Source organism: Rhinoraja longicauda, chromosome 20 (genome assembly GCF_053455715.1).
Source record: "Rhinoraja longicauda isolate Sanriku21f chromosome 20, sRhiLon1.1, whole genome shotgun sequence".
NCBI classification, from domain to species: Eukaryota; Metazoa; Chordata; class Chondrichthyes; order Rajiformes; family Arhynchobatidae; genus Rhinoraja; species Rhinoraja longicauda.
Window position 1 is genome coordinate 16,710,114 of NC_135972.1, and position 17,714 is coordinate 16,727,827.

Consider the following 17,714-nt stretch of genomic DNA (forward strand, 5'->3'; position numbering starts at 1 on the left):
GTCCCCATTTTTCTTTCTTCCATGACTCTCAGTGGTGCCAAACTCAAAGGCACTCCCTCCCCATATCTATCTCTATCCTACCCACCATGACCATAAGCTACTCGTGTTTGACCAAACTTGTGCTCACCTTTCCTTGTGTTACTCTTAATCCCTTCATCTAAGTCATTAATGTATATTGTAAATAGCTGTGGTCCCTGCACTGAGCCTTGCAGTACCCCACTAGTCACTGCCTGCCATTCTGACCTGTTAATCCCTACTCTTTGTTTCCTGTCTGCCAACCAATTTTCTATCCATGTCAGTACCCTGCCCCCTATACCATGTGCTCTAATTTTGCCCACTAATCTCCTATGTGGGACCTTATCAAAGGCTTTCTGAAAGTCCAGGTACACTACATCCACTGGCTCTCCCTTGTCTATTTTCCTAGTTACATCCTCAGAAAATTCCAGAAGATTAGTCAAGCATGATTTCCCCTTCGTAAATCCATGCTGACTCGGAACGATCCTGTTACTGCTATCCAAATGCTCAGCAACTTCTTCTTTTATAATTTACTCCAGCATCTTCCCCACCACTGATGTCAGGCTAACTGGTTTATAATTTCCCGTCTTCTCTCTCCCTTAAAAAGTGGGATAACATTAGCTACCCTCCAATCCACGGGAACTGATCCTGAATCTATAGAACATTGGAAAATGATCACCAATGCGTCCACAATTTCTAGAACCACTTCCTTAAGTACCCTGTTAAGGTGCTGTAGTGGTAGAGTTGCTGCCTTGCAGCGCCAGAGACCTGGGTTCGATCCTAGCTACAGGTGCTGTCTTTATGGAGTTTGTATGTTCTCTCCGTGACCGCATGTGTTTTCCCCGGGTGCTCTGGCTTCCTCCCACACTCCAAAGATGTACAGGTTTGAAGGTTAATTGGTTTTGTTAAAGATTGTAAATTGCCCCCAATGTGTGAAGGATAGCGCTAGAGTGTCAGCACGGACTCAGTGGGCCGAAGGGCCTGTTTCCGTGCTGTAACTTTAATCTAAACAAAACTAAAATAGTGATGCAGGTCCTGTGTACGCACAAGTTATTGCTGCTCTGTAATTTGTGAACCTCGTGTTGCAGACACCCAGAGTAAACAAAGAAGTGACCCTCTGAGCCACAGAGGCGATGGAGCCTTCTTGCCAGTGAACCACAGCCCCGGGGACCCCCATCACAAGATAAGGACACGAGGAAAGGACGGCAGACCCCTGGGCTCAACCCAGGTCTCAGAGGACTCGTCAGAATCCGACCCTGATGACTATGAAAACGTGGAAGAATATTTGAAGAACGTGTCATTGAAGGGATCGATGACGTCGTAGGAGTGCGGCAGTTAGTTGTGATAGGCTGCAGAGTGTGCGATAAGTCTGAATAATCCCAGGCAGGTTTCTCACCACCCTGTGTACCAGCAATAGACCCAGTGCTAGTTTCCACTTCTTCAGTGGATTAGGGTACCTCCAATTTCCGGGCTGTCTTCTGCATTTGTGAAGCCACATGGAGGTTGGGGGAAGCGGGAGAGACAGACTCATCAGCACAAGTGGCACTGATACATCAAACCAATGATAAATATTCCCAATTACAAAACTCATCTGTGCCTCATCTTTCTATAGGCTTACTGTTGTATTTGCAGTGACTGATGTGGGAAATAATTCACTAAATGTCTGTGATGGAGTCTTTCCCGAGAAAGTTCTGAAATTTCATCGTCTTTCTTAACCCACCCTTTGCACTGAAGGCCACTATATTCTTTGTTAGACTTGCATGTCAATCTTTTGTGTTTTATTGCCTTCAATCAAGATCCCAATGCGCCAAAACTTTTAGCATCTTTTCACTATTTCGAAAGATATTCCATTGTTCTTTCCTTTAAAATAAATGACATCATTGAATTATAAAAACGTACAGCACAGAAAAGATAAGCATCTAAGCTAGTCCAAAATTCCCGGATTTGGCCACATCCCTCTATTTCTTTCCTAACCATGTACCTGTCCAAGTGCCTTTCCGGTGCTGTGATAGTACCTGGCTTAACTACCTCCTCTGGCAGCTCGTTCAATATACCCACCACGCAGTCAAAAAATTGCCCCTCGGGTTCCTGTTAAATCTTGCCCCTCTCACTTTAAACCCATGTCCTCTGGTTCTTAATTTCCCTTCCCTTGGAAAATACTTTGAGCATTCACCCTATGAATTTCCCTCGTGATTTTATATAATTCTACGAGATCGCCTTTCAGCATCCTGCGCTCCAAGGAATAAACTCCTAGCGTGCCCAGGCCCTTGAGTCTTGGCAACACTCTCATAAATCTTTTCTCCACTCGTTCCAGCTTAATGACATTCTTCCTACAGCAGGGTGACCAAATATGAATGCAGTACTCAAAATGTGGCATCATCAATGTCTTGTACAACTGTAACATAACCTCCCAACTACTATAGTCAATATACTGACTAATGAAGTCCATCAAAAGCCTTCTTTACCAAGCGATACACAGCGATACCACTTTCAGGTAACTATGTACCTGTACTCTTTTGGGACAGTGCAGTGGCACAGCTTATCTCCATTAACTCCAGCTATACAATCTCTCATAACTAAAACCCCCTATTCCAGGCAACACCCTGGCAAATCTCTTGTGCAATCTCTATAGCTACCACATTCTTTAGATGAGAAAAAATGGGAGTAGTATAAGGGGTGCTTGATGGTCGGCACAGGCCTAGGCCAAAGGTCTGTTCATATGATCAGGTTCCCAGTATTTGACCCTTTATCATAACATCAAAGCAGGTCTCACAAAGACTGGAAATGTCTGTCCAAATGTAACATACATCCCAACTTCCATACTCAATATCCTGACTGTAGGCCAATATACCAAAAGGCATCTTGAACACCCTATCTAGCTGTGATGCCACTTTCAGGAACTGTTTATATACCTGTATTCCTAGATCGCTTTGCTCTACAACATTGCTCGGGCCTTTACCATTAACTGTGAAGGTTATATCCCTGTTTGAGTTCCCAAAATGCAACCTCACAGGTATCTAAATTAAATGCCATTAACAATTCCTCAGTCCATTTGCGCTGCTGATTATTATCCTACTGAAATTTTTGATAACCATCTTCATTAACTGCAATACCACCCACTTTAGTATCATCTGCAAACTTATTAATCATGCTGTACTTTCATCTAAATCATGAATATAAACCACAAACAGCACCAGGCCTAGCACCAATCCCTGAGGCATACCACTAGTAACAGGCCTCAGTCCAATAAACAACCTTCCACCAACATCCTTTGCTTCCTTCCATGAAACCAATTCTTTATCCAGTCGGCAACCTCTCCCTGCATCCCATGCGATCTAATCTTCCAGCCTACCATGTGGAACTTTATCAAATGCTTTGCTGAAGTCCATATAGATGTCTACGGCTATAGGTGTTTGGCAACCGAACAACTGTATCCGCTGTTCTAGGTGTGGACTCCTACATATCGCAGCACCAAGCGCAGATTAGGGGATCGTTTTGCTGAACACCTTCGCTCGGTCTGCCTGGGCCTACGTGATCTCCAGGGTGCCAAACATTTTAACTCCATTCCCATACTGACCTATCTGTCCTGGGCCTCCTCCACTGTCAGATTCAAATTGGAGGAACAGCACCTCATATTTCACTAGGAGAGCTTACAACCCAGTGGGTTGAATCTTGATTTCTCTAACTTTAAGTGACCCCTGCATCCTCTCTAAACGTCCTTTCCCAACCCTAGTTGTTGTAATGGTTTTGCTGTTGTCCTACTACGTTTCACTGTTTGTATCACTTGGTATCATCTCCACAGCCAACAAAAGACTATTCTGAGTTCCACCTTTCCTTGGTCATTTTGTTGGCTTTCATTGGTCCTTTTGCATGCCTTCCATTCGTTTGTTCTATGTACCTTTTCATATCTCTTGTTTCCCTCTTCCCTGACTCTCAGTCTGAAGAAGGGTCTTGACCCAAAACGTTTTTCTGCAGAGACGTTGCTTATCCGCTGAATTACTCCAGCTTTTTATATCTATCTTCAGAACAAAAGGTTGTTGTAGATATAAGCCGGAGTTAGAGATGCAAACAGAATCTAGGCTGACAGTATATACATATACGGTCTATCAGTAAAAATGTTTGAAATAGGCATCAAAATTCAAGGAATTAAAAATATTTTTAGATTTCTTTAAATTTGAGCCATCAATATACAATGACATGATAATAATGATGCTGATAAAACAACTGAATTAGATTAAACCACTTGGTTCACCAGATAATGCCCCACCTTTACTCGACCGGATGAAATGTGAGTCCAGACTTGTGTCAAATACTGTACAATGCACAACAACCAACAGAGTTCAAAATCAAGGAGGCGTGGGGGGGGTGGGGGGGGGGGGGGGGGGTGGAGCAACTGTTGACCTACAGTGTCGCCCACACTTCATGAACGATCAAATGGAAAAACAGTCAGCAGACTTGGGGAGAGAGCAAATGTCAACACCAACAGCAGAATTGGAGAGGGGAGTTTGCAGAATTTCCCATTCCAGGAGGCTGCTGAGGGGGTCAGCGAGCGAAGAACTTCTTGCATTATCTAGTTAATCTGATGAGGTTGCTATGAATAGACCTGAGCAGCCTCTGTGCGTTGAGGCGTGTCCTTTGATAGCATGTTGATTGCTGGCGTTTCAGTGGGGATGAGTCAGTCGCCGAGCGGCAGGAGGTGTGCCCACGCGTTCAGAGCAAGGAGCAGATGCGAGAGGGCGTGGTCTGATGTGGGGTACAAGTCTCCGAGCTCCTCAGAGTCTTCCTGCCACCGTCCCTGCTGGCAGTGGAGCCCTTATACTCCCTGGACCTCACAGAGCAGCTGGCCTTGATGCCCCTGAGCACGTTGTAACTCGGATCAACAGCGGGCGGGCAAGTGAAGCTCTCTCGGATGAGGTAGCCCAGTCTCGTGCTGGCCACCATCCCGTCTGGAGTTGGCAGAATCCTGGTTACCTCTGCATACACATACTGTACTACCAGCAGGCAGCCTGCAGAAAGCAAAGGGTCCAGTTTGTCAACGCCAATACACTGCAATTTTCACACTGAGGCTTAGTATAATTGGTGAGAGGTTTCCGCCGCGTAGCATTTCACAAACTAAACTATTTTAACACAGCTATTTGCCATTTGAAGTATATTGGTTAATGAGAGTGCGAACAGCATAACCAAAGCGTTCTATAAATATCGGAAATTGGTTTCCCCTACAGGCAGGTGTCAGCTATGCTCAAGTGGCTCACTCTCTCATCCCTGACTGCGAAGGCTACTGGTTTCAACTCTACACAAGGGACTTGGGATAGTTGTTCAAGGGCACGTCAGGGCCAATGCAAGCTACATCCTGACAAAGTGGCAAAACGGAGGTGGCACTGCAGTTCTGGGTGCAGTAAACTGCCACACTGCTGGAAAGGCAGTGAGCGGCAGGATTGAGATTCCACTGAAGAGTGAGCGTGGCACTCACACAGAGGGAATGCAGAGGGGCTGTGAGCCTGTCTGACTGCACCATCGAAGGAATAATGCAGAGAGTGTAGATGCTGGTTTATACTGAAGATAGACATAAAGTGCTAGAGTAACTCAGCGGGTCAGGCAGCATGTCCGGAAACGTAGAAAAATAGGCAGTAGGCCATTCAGCCCTTTGAGCCAGCACCGCCATTCAATATGATCATGGCTGATCATCTAAAATCAGTACCCCATTCCTGCTTTTTCCCCCATATCCCTTGATTCCTTTAGCCCTAAGAGCTAAATCTAACTCTCTTGAAAACATCCAATGAATTGGCCTCTACTGCCTTCTGTGGCGGAGCAAAAGGATGGGTGATGTTTTGGGTCGGGACACTTCCTCAGAGTGTATTGCACTGACAAAGTATTGCATCGTATCGGAAGTAATCTGAAATTAAGCATGCAGGTACAGCAGGCAGTGAAGAATGCTAATGGCATGTTGTCCTTCATTGCGAGAGGATTTGAGTTTAGGAGCAAGGAGATCCTACTGCAGTTGTACAGGGCCCTGGTGAGACTGCACCTGGAGTATTGTGTGCAATTTTGGTCTCGTAATTTGAAGACGGACATTATTGCCATTGAGGGAGTGTAGCGTAGGTTCACCAGGTTAATTCCTGGGATGGCAGGGCAGACATATGATGAAAGAATGGGTCGACTGGGCTTGTATTCACTGGAATTTAGAAGGTTGAGAGGAGATCTTATAGAAACGTATATAAAATTCTAAAAGGATTGGACAAGTTAAATGCAGGAAAAAATGGTCCCGATGTAGGGGGAGTCCAGAACCAAGGGGTCACAGTTCAAGAATAAGGGGTAGACCAATGAAGTGGCGAATCTGGCCCAGGGAGTTGGGAAGGCTGGATCATTGGAGATACTTAAGGGTGACATATTTTTAGATCATTGGAAAATTGAGGGCTATGGGGGTCGAGCAGAGAAGAAGGGGTGAGGGGTAGACTAAATTCTGACATAAAGTCGGACGTAGTCACGGTGATGTGCAGAGTTTTGATCAACGTGTAGCAGGAACACGGAGAAGGAGCAGTAATCAGATGCCTCAAACCTGTTCCACCATTTAATCACATCTTGGCTGAGCTGATCGCCTCAGCTCCACATTTACACAAAGTTATAAATCTGTGGAATTCTCTGCCTCAGAAGGCAGTGGAGGCCAATTCTCTGAATGCATTCAAGAGAGAGCTAGATAGAGCTCTTAAGGATAGCGGAATCAGGGGCTATTGGGAGAAGGCAGGAACGGGGTACCGATTGAGAATGATCAGCCATTATCACATTGAATGGTAGTGCTGGCTCGAAGGGCCGAATGGCCTATTCCTGCACCTATTGTCTTTCCCCACCTGGTTGTCACAACATTTGGTTCCCCCTGTAGCCCAGAATCCAAAAATCTAAGGAAGGATGTGACAGCACTGAAAAGGTTACCGAGGAGATTTATGAGGGGCTGTGGTTTTTCTTTGAAACAAAGTGGGCTGAGGGGGAGGTTTAACTGAGGTGGGTAATGAGAGAAAGGTCTACTTTATAGTAACAAGGCGACAATGTAGAAGGATTCGAGGGGAGCACAAAGACATTTTATCAGCAGTTAGACAGAAAAATTAGTACTAGAAGTCCAACTGACTAACAAGCTAATGGTCTGGACGTGGAGTAACAGGAAGAGACATTTTTGATCAATCTAAACAATCACAAATAGATTTCTGAAATTGCATACATTTAGTAGCTGCATAAATTAAGCTTCTCACTCCCTTATAGCACAGTGTGGTTTGTTTATTTCTTTGGTCAGAAGCCTGGCAGCAGGCATGTGGGAAGGGCGGTATTCTTCCTCTGCAGAGTAAATCCAGTGGACCATCAGCAGTTGCCAGCTTCTGTATCTCGAGGTACAGGGGACTTGAGGTACAGAGCACTCCGTGTAGCTGTGACCTGTCCCCACATCTCTCTACACAGGTGGAAGAGCTCAGGAAAGCCCAAGTGCTTTGATGCAGCAGGAGGAGCAGAAGCACGGAGAGCTCTCACAGAAGATTGTGAGGCAAGATGCCAAGAACTGTTAATAACAAAGAAGCAACCGCAAAGGGCAATCCAGTCAGCTCGCTGAGCTTGCTCCACCATTCAATCGTGTAATCTTGGCCTCAAAACCATAATCTCACTGTTTTCCCCTACCCCAGACTCTGTCAGACAAAACATCTCTGCAGGAGTTCCTCAGGCATTTTCAGCTGCTTCATCATTAGTCTTCCTTCAGTCATTAAGGCCAGAAGCAAGGACCTTCACTGATGATTCCACAATGTTCAGCACCGCCAGTGATGCCTCAGACAATGAAGCAGCCCGCAACCAAATGCAGCTATATCCGGGCCTGGGCTGATGCGACTAGTTATATTCTCACCACACAAGTGCCGAGCAATGTCAATATCCAACCCGCAAGAGGGACAAGGGCGACAAAAGCAAGGGAAGACCACCACCTGAAAGATGCCCTGCAATGCCCCAACTGGAAATATAATCACCATTCAATCACCGTAGCTGGGTTGAAATCTTGCAACTCCCTCCCTAACAGCATTGTGGGAATATACACACCTCAAACACTGTAGTAGTCCAAGGAGGCAGCTCACCACCATCTTCTCAACGGCAATTAGCGAAAGACAATGAAATGCTTGACCTCAAGTATAGCTCGCCTGTGAAACCCACATCCCTTTAATGAAGAGTAAACAGTAAAAGTAACTGCTTTGAATTGCTACGACAGCTCTCTGGGGGTAGAGAACACAAAAGGGACACAGCCCACCGAGAGAGGAGTTTCCTGCACATCTCCTCTGAAACGGGCAACAGAGGAGATGGAAAGTCCTTATTCTGAAACAAGGACCTTTGGAAGGTCCTTCTTATTTTGAAATGTTACCTTTGGTCAACCACCACCAACCAAAACACCACCTCTCCTCCCTCCCAATTCCCAGAGGAAGCATCCTCATACCTGCACCTCCTATAAATAAATACGGGATCCCACTACTGGCCACATCTTCCCATCTCCTCCCCTTTCTGCTTTCCGCAGAGACCGTTCCCTCCATAACTCCCTGGTCGATTGTCCCTTCCTACCCAAACCACCCCCCTCCCCAGGCATTTTCCCCTGCAACCGCAGGAGATGCAACACCTGTCCCTTTACCTCCCCCCTCGACTCCATCCAAGGATCCAAACAGTCTTTCCAGGTGAGGCAGAGGTTCACCTGCACCTCCTATAAATAAAGCAACATTCCCTCACAGCATCTACTGGATGTTCATGTTTCAATCAGATCTCCTCACGATCATCTCACCCTTTCCTCATATGCCAATCCCTTCCTCCCACAACTCAATCCAGTGAATCTTTCTGAAAATACAGTCTTCCACAATGACCGGGAATTGGGTACCAAAGCAAGCAGTAGAGTTACCGACCGCTCTGAACGTCCCAGACTTTGATGCTGCGATCCTGGGAGCCGGTATAGATGTGGCGATCGTCCTGTGAGAATGCAGCACAGACTACCCCTTCAAAGAATGCGCCCTGTTTGGGTGAGAAGAGCAGAAAGTCAGTGTGTACTCTCCAGAGTTAAATAATAATTTGCCTCAGTAATACGGAAGGCCACAATTGTATGGTCTGTGTTAGATTCTAATGTGTAGAGCAACAGTGAGAAAACCTTGATTATTGTTTTCCATTTCTCAAAACAATTACACAACAGAACGCAGGCACATGAACCAAGTAAATTTATTAGAAGCCATATCAGACCATGTGCCTGGTGCCTATCTATTTGTCTTCCATGATCTTTTCTTGTGGTCTGCCCCGGTTCATTTATCCCATAGCTGCTTTTGGTCGTTCCCTTCGCCCCCCCCTTGGCAGGTACATAGTCTTGGATTGAATTCATTGTAGCCCTGAAATGTATAGTTCTGATGCACATGCTTTTCTTTTTGATATCTTGTTTTCCTATCTTTTATAAGTTGCACTTGAGCCCACAGGAATATGCCTATCCTTGAGACTCTTACGTAACCAACAAGCTGTTGACAATTGTCCTAGTTTTTGGCTACCTTTCCGTTTTATCGTAAGATTATACAGAACCTTTCTTGTGACTAGGATTTCTTGAGAATGTCTGAGCAAGCTCTTCTGATGCCCCTCGTTGCCTCTGTCTAAACATTTTGAGGTCGGGAAACTTGGTCCATATTTGGTGCAACTTCCTGTCGCTTATCAACTCTCCTCCATTTGGTTTTGGTGGATTCTCCTTTTTTTCCATAGCATGCATCAATAGTGATACATGGCTAGAGAAGACATTATTTATTGTGAACAGAGTCCCTTCCTTTCGAAACTAAGGTGGTTTTTAAAACATCTCTTACTTTGAACTTCACATCCCTGCGTTTTAAAAGGAAACAACCAATTTTTAATGGAGACACAAGGAACTGCAGATACTAGACTCTTGAGCAAAATATGAAGTGCTGGAGGAACTCAATGGGTCAGGAGGCATCTGTGGATGGAATGAACAGGCAACGTTTTGGGTCAGAACCCTTCTTCACATTAATTGTAGTAGAGGGGGAGAAAGTCAGGAAATAGAGGTGGGAGTGAGACAATGCCCGACAAGTCGATACGCATGACGGGGTTTAATTGGCAGATGGGTGGAGTAAGTGACAAAGATTACAGATGAAAAAAGGGACAAAAGCGTGTCAGGTAAGGGGTAAAGAGGAATGAAATGTAAAGCCAGAGGGAGGGATATAGGTGGATACATGGGACAGGGGATAGAGGAAAGAGGGAGATAATCCGGTCGAACACTGAATTCTTCCATTTTAAATAATAACCCCACTTCCTCCTCCCTGTATCCTGTGCCTGCCAGCCCCACGCCGGTGTGCACCCATTTCTTGCACTATCTATCCCCTCCCCAATCACCTTGCTCCTTTCCCTTCCTTCACACACTCAGTTCCCATTCCCGAGTCCCTCATTCCCCTTTCACCGACACCTCTTTCCCCTTCCTTTCATCCCCTTCCACCAAGCCCCTGCCTCTGGTTTTACATTTCAATCCTCCTCTATCCAACACTCTTTTGTCTCCTTGTCATCTCTAACCTTTGTCATTTACTCCACCCATCTGCCAATCAAACACCTCTCCCCACTATCTAACTATCACTTCCCGGGCTTTGTCCCGCCCACCTCTCTTATGCAGCCTCTCCACCCCCTGCCCCCCCACACCACTACAAGCATTCTGAATAAGGGTCCCAACCAGAAACGTCACGTCCATTCCCTCCATGGATGCTGTCTAACCCGCTGACTTCCTCCAGCACTTTGTGTTTTGACTAGTTTTTTTGCCTGTCTTTCTTTTCACAAAATGTTCATGACCTATATGCTTCTTCTTGAATCTACAACTATTTCATTACAATATTCTTGAGCAATTCCATAAAGGGTTGCAGCTATAAAGTGACGATTAGTGATCACAACCTGATTAATACATATTTACATTATTACATTGCTTCCTTTTTTTTTAAGAAAACAAACTTATTTAATAGATTTATCAATTTGATCAAATCACCAGTTTCTACAGAGTGATCTCTGATGAGCTGTGGCTGTTAGCTTAGCCGAGGTCCTCAGTGCATTGAGCCCTGTTGGGCTTACCAGGCTTATCTGAACTCACTAATATCATCTCTCGAGCTTTATGTGACTCCTTATCTGTCTGACAAGAAACTTGACACGGAACACTCTGTCTCCCACTGAACCCACGCTGCACCTTACCACACGAGAGCTTAGAAAACCGCAGTGTCACATACATCACACCCACACTAGTATCATGGAAACATGCAGCCCAGAGACTGCCATTTGCAGCCCACCTTGTCCATGCCGACCGTGGTGCTTATTTACTCTGATCTCATTTGTCCACATTAGGCCCATATTGCTCTAGGGTGTTCCCATTCAAATACCTGTTCATTACAACTCATAATCTTTTTTATTTTTTTAAATTAAAATCACGTTCGAACAGACCATGATTCACACACCTAGCCACTGGAATTTTTCCTTTCAGCGTTCCTCCTCAGTACTTGGTCCTCTATGGACTGTGATCCCAGTAACTGCCCTGAGTGGGTAAAAGATCGGTCTGTTTTCCCATTGCAGCTTGAGCACATGTATGGTCTTATACACATGTATGCACTTATACACACGTGCTTCCACATGCACACCAGGCACATACACATGTGCATACACTCAAGCATACACTCCTTTGCATGTCGACATTGATATAGCCACACATGCATGCATATCAATGAATGCACACATGTACCTGTGCATGTATACACAGAGACACATACATGAACACACATACAGTTAGTGCATACATGAAAACCCCCACCGATAAATAGATGTGCATATGCACACATGAACATACTACACCCACACATGCATGCCCATATTGACATGCAGGTGTGTACATATAGACACATGCATTCAAACACACAAGCAAATGCAAGCACTTACAAACACACACACACTTATGCACACACAAACATGTCCCAAAGTGATACAACACAGGTTCTTCCAGTCCATGTCAGCTGATTGCATTCCTCTGCTCTTTCCTTGCATCCTCTGTGATTGTTTTCCCGGTTGGTGGTTGTCCAATTAGTTTTTGAATCTGATTATTAATTCCAAAGGCACTAGTCTTTTAAGAATGCACTTCAGATTATTCCAAAGTGGTGGGCACTGTAAAATTATCTTGGTCGATGTCCGACTTACTGTAGTTTGGTTGAGTTTATTGTCATGTGTACCGAGGTACAGTGAGAAGCTTTTTTGTTGAGTGCTATCCCGTCAGCAGAAAGAATATACATGTTTACAGTCCAGCTGTCCACAGTGTACCGATACAGGATAAAGGGCATAACCTTTAGTACAAGATAAAGTCCAATGAAGTCCTACTAAAGATGGTCTGAGGGTCTCCAAAGAGGTAGATGGTAGGTCATGACCACTCTCTAGATGGTGATAGAATTGTTCAGTTGCCTGACAATGGCTGGGAAGAAAGTCTCCCTGAATCTGGAGGTATGGTTTTTCACACTTCTGTACCTCTTGCCTGATGGGGGAGGGTTGATGAGAGAATGTCCAGGATGAGACTCGTTCTTGATTATGCTGGTGGCCTTGCCAAGGCAGTGTGGTGTAGGTGGAGTTAATGGAAGAGAGGTTGGTTTGAGATGGTCTGAGCTGCACCCACAATTCTCTGCAATTTCGTACGGTTTTGGATGGAGCTGTTCCCAAACCGTGCTGTGATGCATCTCGATAAAATGCTTTTTACGGCGCATCTTTGGAAATTGGAGAGAGTTGTTGGGGACTTCCTAAGCCTTCTAAGGAAGTAGAGTTGGTGTGCTTTCTTGGCCATTGCTTCGATATGGCTGGTCCAGGACAAGTTGCTGGTGATATTCACTCCTAAGAACTTGAAGATTTAAACCATCTCTTATTCGGCACCGTCAATGTACAGTAGGGTATGTGTACTGCTTCGCTTTCTGAAGTTGATCGCAATCTATTTTGTCTTGTTGACACTGAGGGAAGGGTAAGAAAATAACTGCAGATGCTGGTACAAATTGAAGATATTTATTTCACAAAATGCTGGAGTAACTCAGCAGGTCAGGCAGCATCTCAGGAGAGAAGGAATGGGTGACGTTTCGGGTCGAGATCCTTCTTCAGACAGAGGGAAAGGTTGTTGTCGTGGCCACAGGTTACAAGGTTCTCAATCTTCTTCCTCTATTCAGACTCATCATTATTTGATATCCAGCCCTCTTCAGCGGTATTGTCTGCAAATTTGCAAATTGAGTTGGGTTTGGATATGGCTGCACAACCGTGGGGATGTGTAAGGAGTAAAGAATCCTTGTGGGGCACCAGTGTTAAGGATTATCGTAGAGGACAATTTTTCAACTATCCTCGTTACATGTTACTGAAATGCTGGTGCTTTTATTACTTTCACAGAGAGGATGACTGGAATGCACTGCCTGAGGGGGTGGGAGACACAGAATCAATGGTAACCAGAAAATGAGGAGCAAAGAAGGGATAGGTTGAATTGGACAGGTCATTAGAAGAGTAAGGGCAGGTATAATAATAATAATAATAATGTTCCTTTATTTGTCCCACACCGGGGAAATTTGCAGTGTTACAGCAGCAAAGTGGATAACAAGAGACATTCATTATAGATAAAAATAAGATTAGGATAATTGTCATCATTTACTGTGTTTTTCCTTTACTGTTACTGTTGACTGGTCTGTTGACTGGTCTGCTGGGAGCAGTGCTGGTTGTGCAGTCTCACAGCAGCGGGAAGGAAGGACCTCCGATATCTCTCCTTCACACACTTGGGGTAAAGGAGTCTGTCACTGAAGGAGCTACTCAGTGCAGTGACAGTGTCCTGCATGGGGTGGGAGTCGTTGTCCAGCAGCGATGTTATCTTTGTCATCATCCTCCTCTCTCCCACCACCTGTACTGAGTCGAGGGGGCAACCCAGGACGAAGCTGGCCTTCCTGATCAGCTTGTCAAGTCTCTTCCTTTCCGCTGCTGAGATGCTGCTGCTCCAGCAGACCACTCAATAGAAAATGGCTGATGCCACCACAGTGTTGTAGAAGGTCCTTAGGAGTATCCCCTGCACTCCAAAGGACCCGAGTCTCCTCAGCAGATAAAGTCTGCACTGGCCCTATTTTTGATGATGGGCTGAATGGCCTCTCCCCAATGTGTGGTTGGTGAGGGGACTGCTGCTCCTCACCTTGTAGGACATCTCGTGTTGCCAGTGCCGTCTGGACAGGTTCCACAGCCTCTGGACGGGCCCCTGGCATCCGCTAAACACATACAGCTCGTTGTGGCTGGTCTCCAGGCAGGTGATCCGGCTGTCGTGAGGCTCCAGGGCCGTGGACGTCGAGCACCGGGGGCCGTGGAGGAGCAGCTTCCCGGTGTCCGTGCCAAGCAACAGGCTGCAGTCCGACAGGACAGCGACGCTGGAGGCGACCGAGCCGGGCGGGCTAGCGACGGTCAGCAGCAGTTCCCCCAGCAGCGGCCTGGCCTCGGCCAGGCCCAGCGCATACACCGACACCAAGCCACTGCCGCCGGCCGTCGCCAGCCTCTCCTCGCCGCTGCTGAGGGAGGCGCAGCGGACGGCGCCGCAGGGCCCGGGCGGGGGTCGACGCTCCAGTTCCAGCCATGTCCTGGTGCAGAAGATGGCCAGACAGCCCGAGGCCAGCCCGCAGATCAGCGCCTTCCTCCGCTGTGCCACCACCAGGCAGCAGAGCTCGGTGTCCAGGCCCAGGCTGCCGAGCGCCACACCTGCGGTGAGAGGGCCCAGAGTTAGTCACCGGATCCACAGCCCGGCCCACGTTACCGCGACCCCCGGCCCATGTTACATGTGCATTCGTTTTCGGAGCAGAATTGGGCCATTCGGCCCATCAAGTCTACTCCGCCATTCAATCTTGGCTGATCTATCTTTCCCTCTCAACCCCCATTCTCCCCATAACCCCTGACACCCGTACTAATCAATAATCTACCTATCTCTGCCTTAAAAATATCCATTGACGTCCTCTGCAGCCTTCTGTGGCAATGAATTCCACTTCCATTACTGCGGCCCCCAGCAAAGCTACACTGAGGGTAACTCGAGGGGCAGACAAGAAACTACCCATCACCACTTGCAGTAAACACCGCATTTATTGTTGATGGAGTCGCAGTGGGATGGGAAAGCCAGGGTAGGAAAAATACCTCCTCGGGTTATTCCCTCTGCTACCACCATCTGCAGAGAGAGGAACATTCCCCCTTCCACCATTGCCTCCAGTTTCTGTCTGTATTCCCTCAAAATGCATCCAGCATTCTCCCTCTCGTTCAAGGTTTCAAGGTCAGTTTATTGTCACATGTACCAATTAAGGTACAGTGAAATTCGATTTACCATTCTTCTCTGGTCCAAGGAGACCAACTCCAGCTAGTCCAGTCTGTCCACATCAATTCCCTCATCCCTGGAATAATTTTAGTAAATCTGTGTTGCATCCCCTCTAAAGCCTCCACACTTTCTAAAGTGTGGGGTCCAGGCTTGGCACAATATTCCTGTTGTGATCTTACAACAATCATGACTTTCTTCCTCTTGCACTCTATTGCAAGCTCGGAGGATTATGGGGATTTTGTGCACCTATCACCGAAAGCTAACATGCCAATATAAGCAAGCAATGAGGAAAGGTTGCAAGAGGGTTTAAGTCCATGTGCAAAGAGATTTCACTGAAATTATATAGGTGAGACCATACCAGAATGTGGTGTACAGGATGGTTTCTCCCAATCTAAGGAAGGGTGAGTCAATGGTGCAGCTCCAGAGATCAGGGTTCAATCCTAACCTCCAGTACTGAATGTGGAACACAGAAATCTTCTTTATGTGACTACGTGGGTTTTCTCCCACATCCCAAAGTCATGCAGGTTGGTCAACTAATTGGCTGCTGTATATTACACCTAGTTTTAGGTGAATCATAGAATCTTTGGGGGAGTTGTTGGGGAACATTAAGTCAGATGAGTTTAAATGGATGCTCGATGGTCAGTGTGCCTACATGTAACAGAGGGGTACAGATGGAATCCTGGGATGAGCAAATTTGTCAACTGACCAGAGATGAAGCAAACTGGGCCTGTTCTCTCTAGCATTTGGAAGGATGAGAGATGTTTGTATTGGAAGACAGAAAAATGCTACGGTGCTTGATACAAGAGGATGACATCCCTGGTTGAGAGTCCAGAACTGGGGACCACAGTTTCAAATTACAGGGTAGAACATTCAGAATTGAGATGGAAAGGAATTTCTTCACCCAGGATAGTCAATCTCTGGAATTCCGTCCCGAGGGAAGTTGTGGAGGCTTAGTCAATTAATACGTTTAAGAAGGAGATCAATTAGTTTTTGGACCGTAAGGTAATTGAAGGGTTAAGGTGCATTGAATGAAATTAACACTGAGGTAAATGATTAACTATGATCTTATAGTGTAGAAGACACAAAGGATGAATGAAGTCCCCCAGCTACTATATCTCCTGTTGCCTCGTTCAAGATGTTTGTGGATGAATGATCTAATTGGATGCTTTCCTGATTCACATCCACCTCAGGGAGCCCCATGTAAACCTTACATCTTTGCATCTCATTACTGTTTATGTTTAATGATGACGAGTAACCCAGGCAGCCCAAGGCATCACCTTCTTCAGCATTCCAAATGATTACTTTGTTCGACTCCCCTGTTTTCGGAAAGCACACCGAGTTGCCTTCCTGTGTCAAGCCAGTGATCGTACTGCGGTTGTGGAATGGTGTAACTGTGGTGTGCTGCCGATCGTAACTCAGGTTCCAGATTTTAAGGTAGTAAGCACTGTGTGATGCTGATATCAAGGTGTTCCCAGATAGTGTCAGAAAGGTAAGGGGAACTCCCATTCCTTCCATCGAGTCCACCAGCTTGACATTAGGTGACAAGCTCCACACCTATGAAGAAAGGATAAACAAGGATGAATTGCACAGTTTATAAGAGCTGCCAGTGTTCCAGGAAACCTCTTGATTATGCTTAATGTACATGGCACTAAACATGATTATGTCACTAGATCAGGAATCTAGAGACACAGATTAATGATCCAGAGACCTGAGATTAGATCTCAAGACAAATTCTTTAATTTGGAATATAAAGATTCTCCTAGTACTGGCGCTACTGAATAGTTGTTAAAAACTCATTTGATTCAGTAATATCCATGAGGTATAAACCATACTGAATGTGACTCGTCCAACAACAAAGTGGTTGAGTCAGAATTGCTATCTGAACCCAATCAATGACATTAGATCTTGGCATCAGAGTATTATAATGGAACCTTCTTAACATTTACCATCTGTCCAATACACATTTCTGACTGCGACGCTTCTTCACAAACACCTGGAAAAATGCCTAGGTTGGCTATTCCACAAACTACCCTGGCATAATCATGCTCACAAAATCATTACATTGATCCAATTTGCCAGGCTTCTCCAGCATCAGACCTGGGTGTGGCCTTTGCCCCAATAAGATAGAACCACCATCGGTGGAAGTGCAGTATTATAGACAATAGACAATAGACAATAGACAATAGGTGCAGGTGTAGGCCATTCAGCCCTTCGAGCCAGCACCGCCATTCAATGCGATCATGGCTGATCACTCTCAATCAGTACCCCGTTCCTGCCTTCTCCCCATACCCCCTCACTCTGCTACCTCCGTTATCTAGAAGGAAGCAGCAAATGGATGATCCCACCT

General features: G+C 45.9%; 2 protein-coding genes across 2 annotated transcripts in view; one reads left to right on the top strand and one right to left on the bottom strand.

Moving 5' to 3' along the window:
* The window catches only part of LOC144603374 (differentially expressed in FDCP 6 homolog), a 39,096-nt gene extending 34,847 nt beyond the window's left edge, over positions 1 to 4,249 (top strand). The window contains exon 12 of the mRNA XM_078416531.1: positions 1,104 to 4,249. Within this exon, the coding sequence (XP_078272657.1) occupies positions 1,104 to 1,339 (236 nt within the window). The 3' untranslated portion in view covers positions 1,340 to 4,249. The remainder of the gene's footprint in view (positions 1 to 1,103) is intronic.
* Positions 4,250 to 4,640: 391 nt separating this feature from the next.
* nwd1 (NACHT and WD repeat domain containing 1) overlaps positions 4,641 to 17,714 on the bottom strand; it is a 39,539-nt gene continuing 26,465 nt past the window's right edge. Inside the window, exons 16-19 of the mRNA XM_078416532.1 lie at positions 16,645 to 16,921; positions 14,213 to 14,766; positions 8,922 to 9,027; positions 4,641 to 5,021 (exon numbers count right to left, since the gene is read on the bottom strand). Coding sequence (XP_078272658.1) covers positions 4,726 to 5,021; positions 8,922 to 9,027; positions 14,213 to 14,766; positions 16,645 to 16,921 — 1,233 coding nt within the window. The 3' untranslated portion in view covers positions 4,641 to 4,725. The remainder of the gene's footprint in view (positions 5,022 to 8,921; positions 9,028 to 14,212; positions 14,767 to 16,644; positions 16,922 to 17,714) is intronic.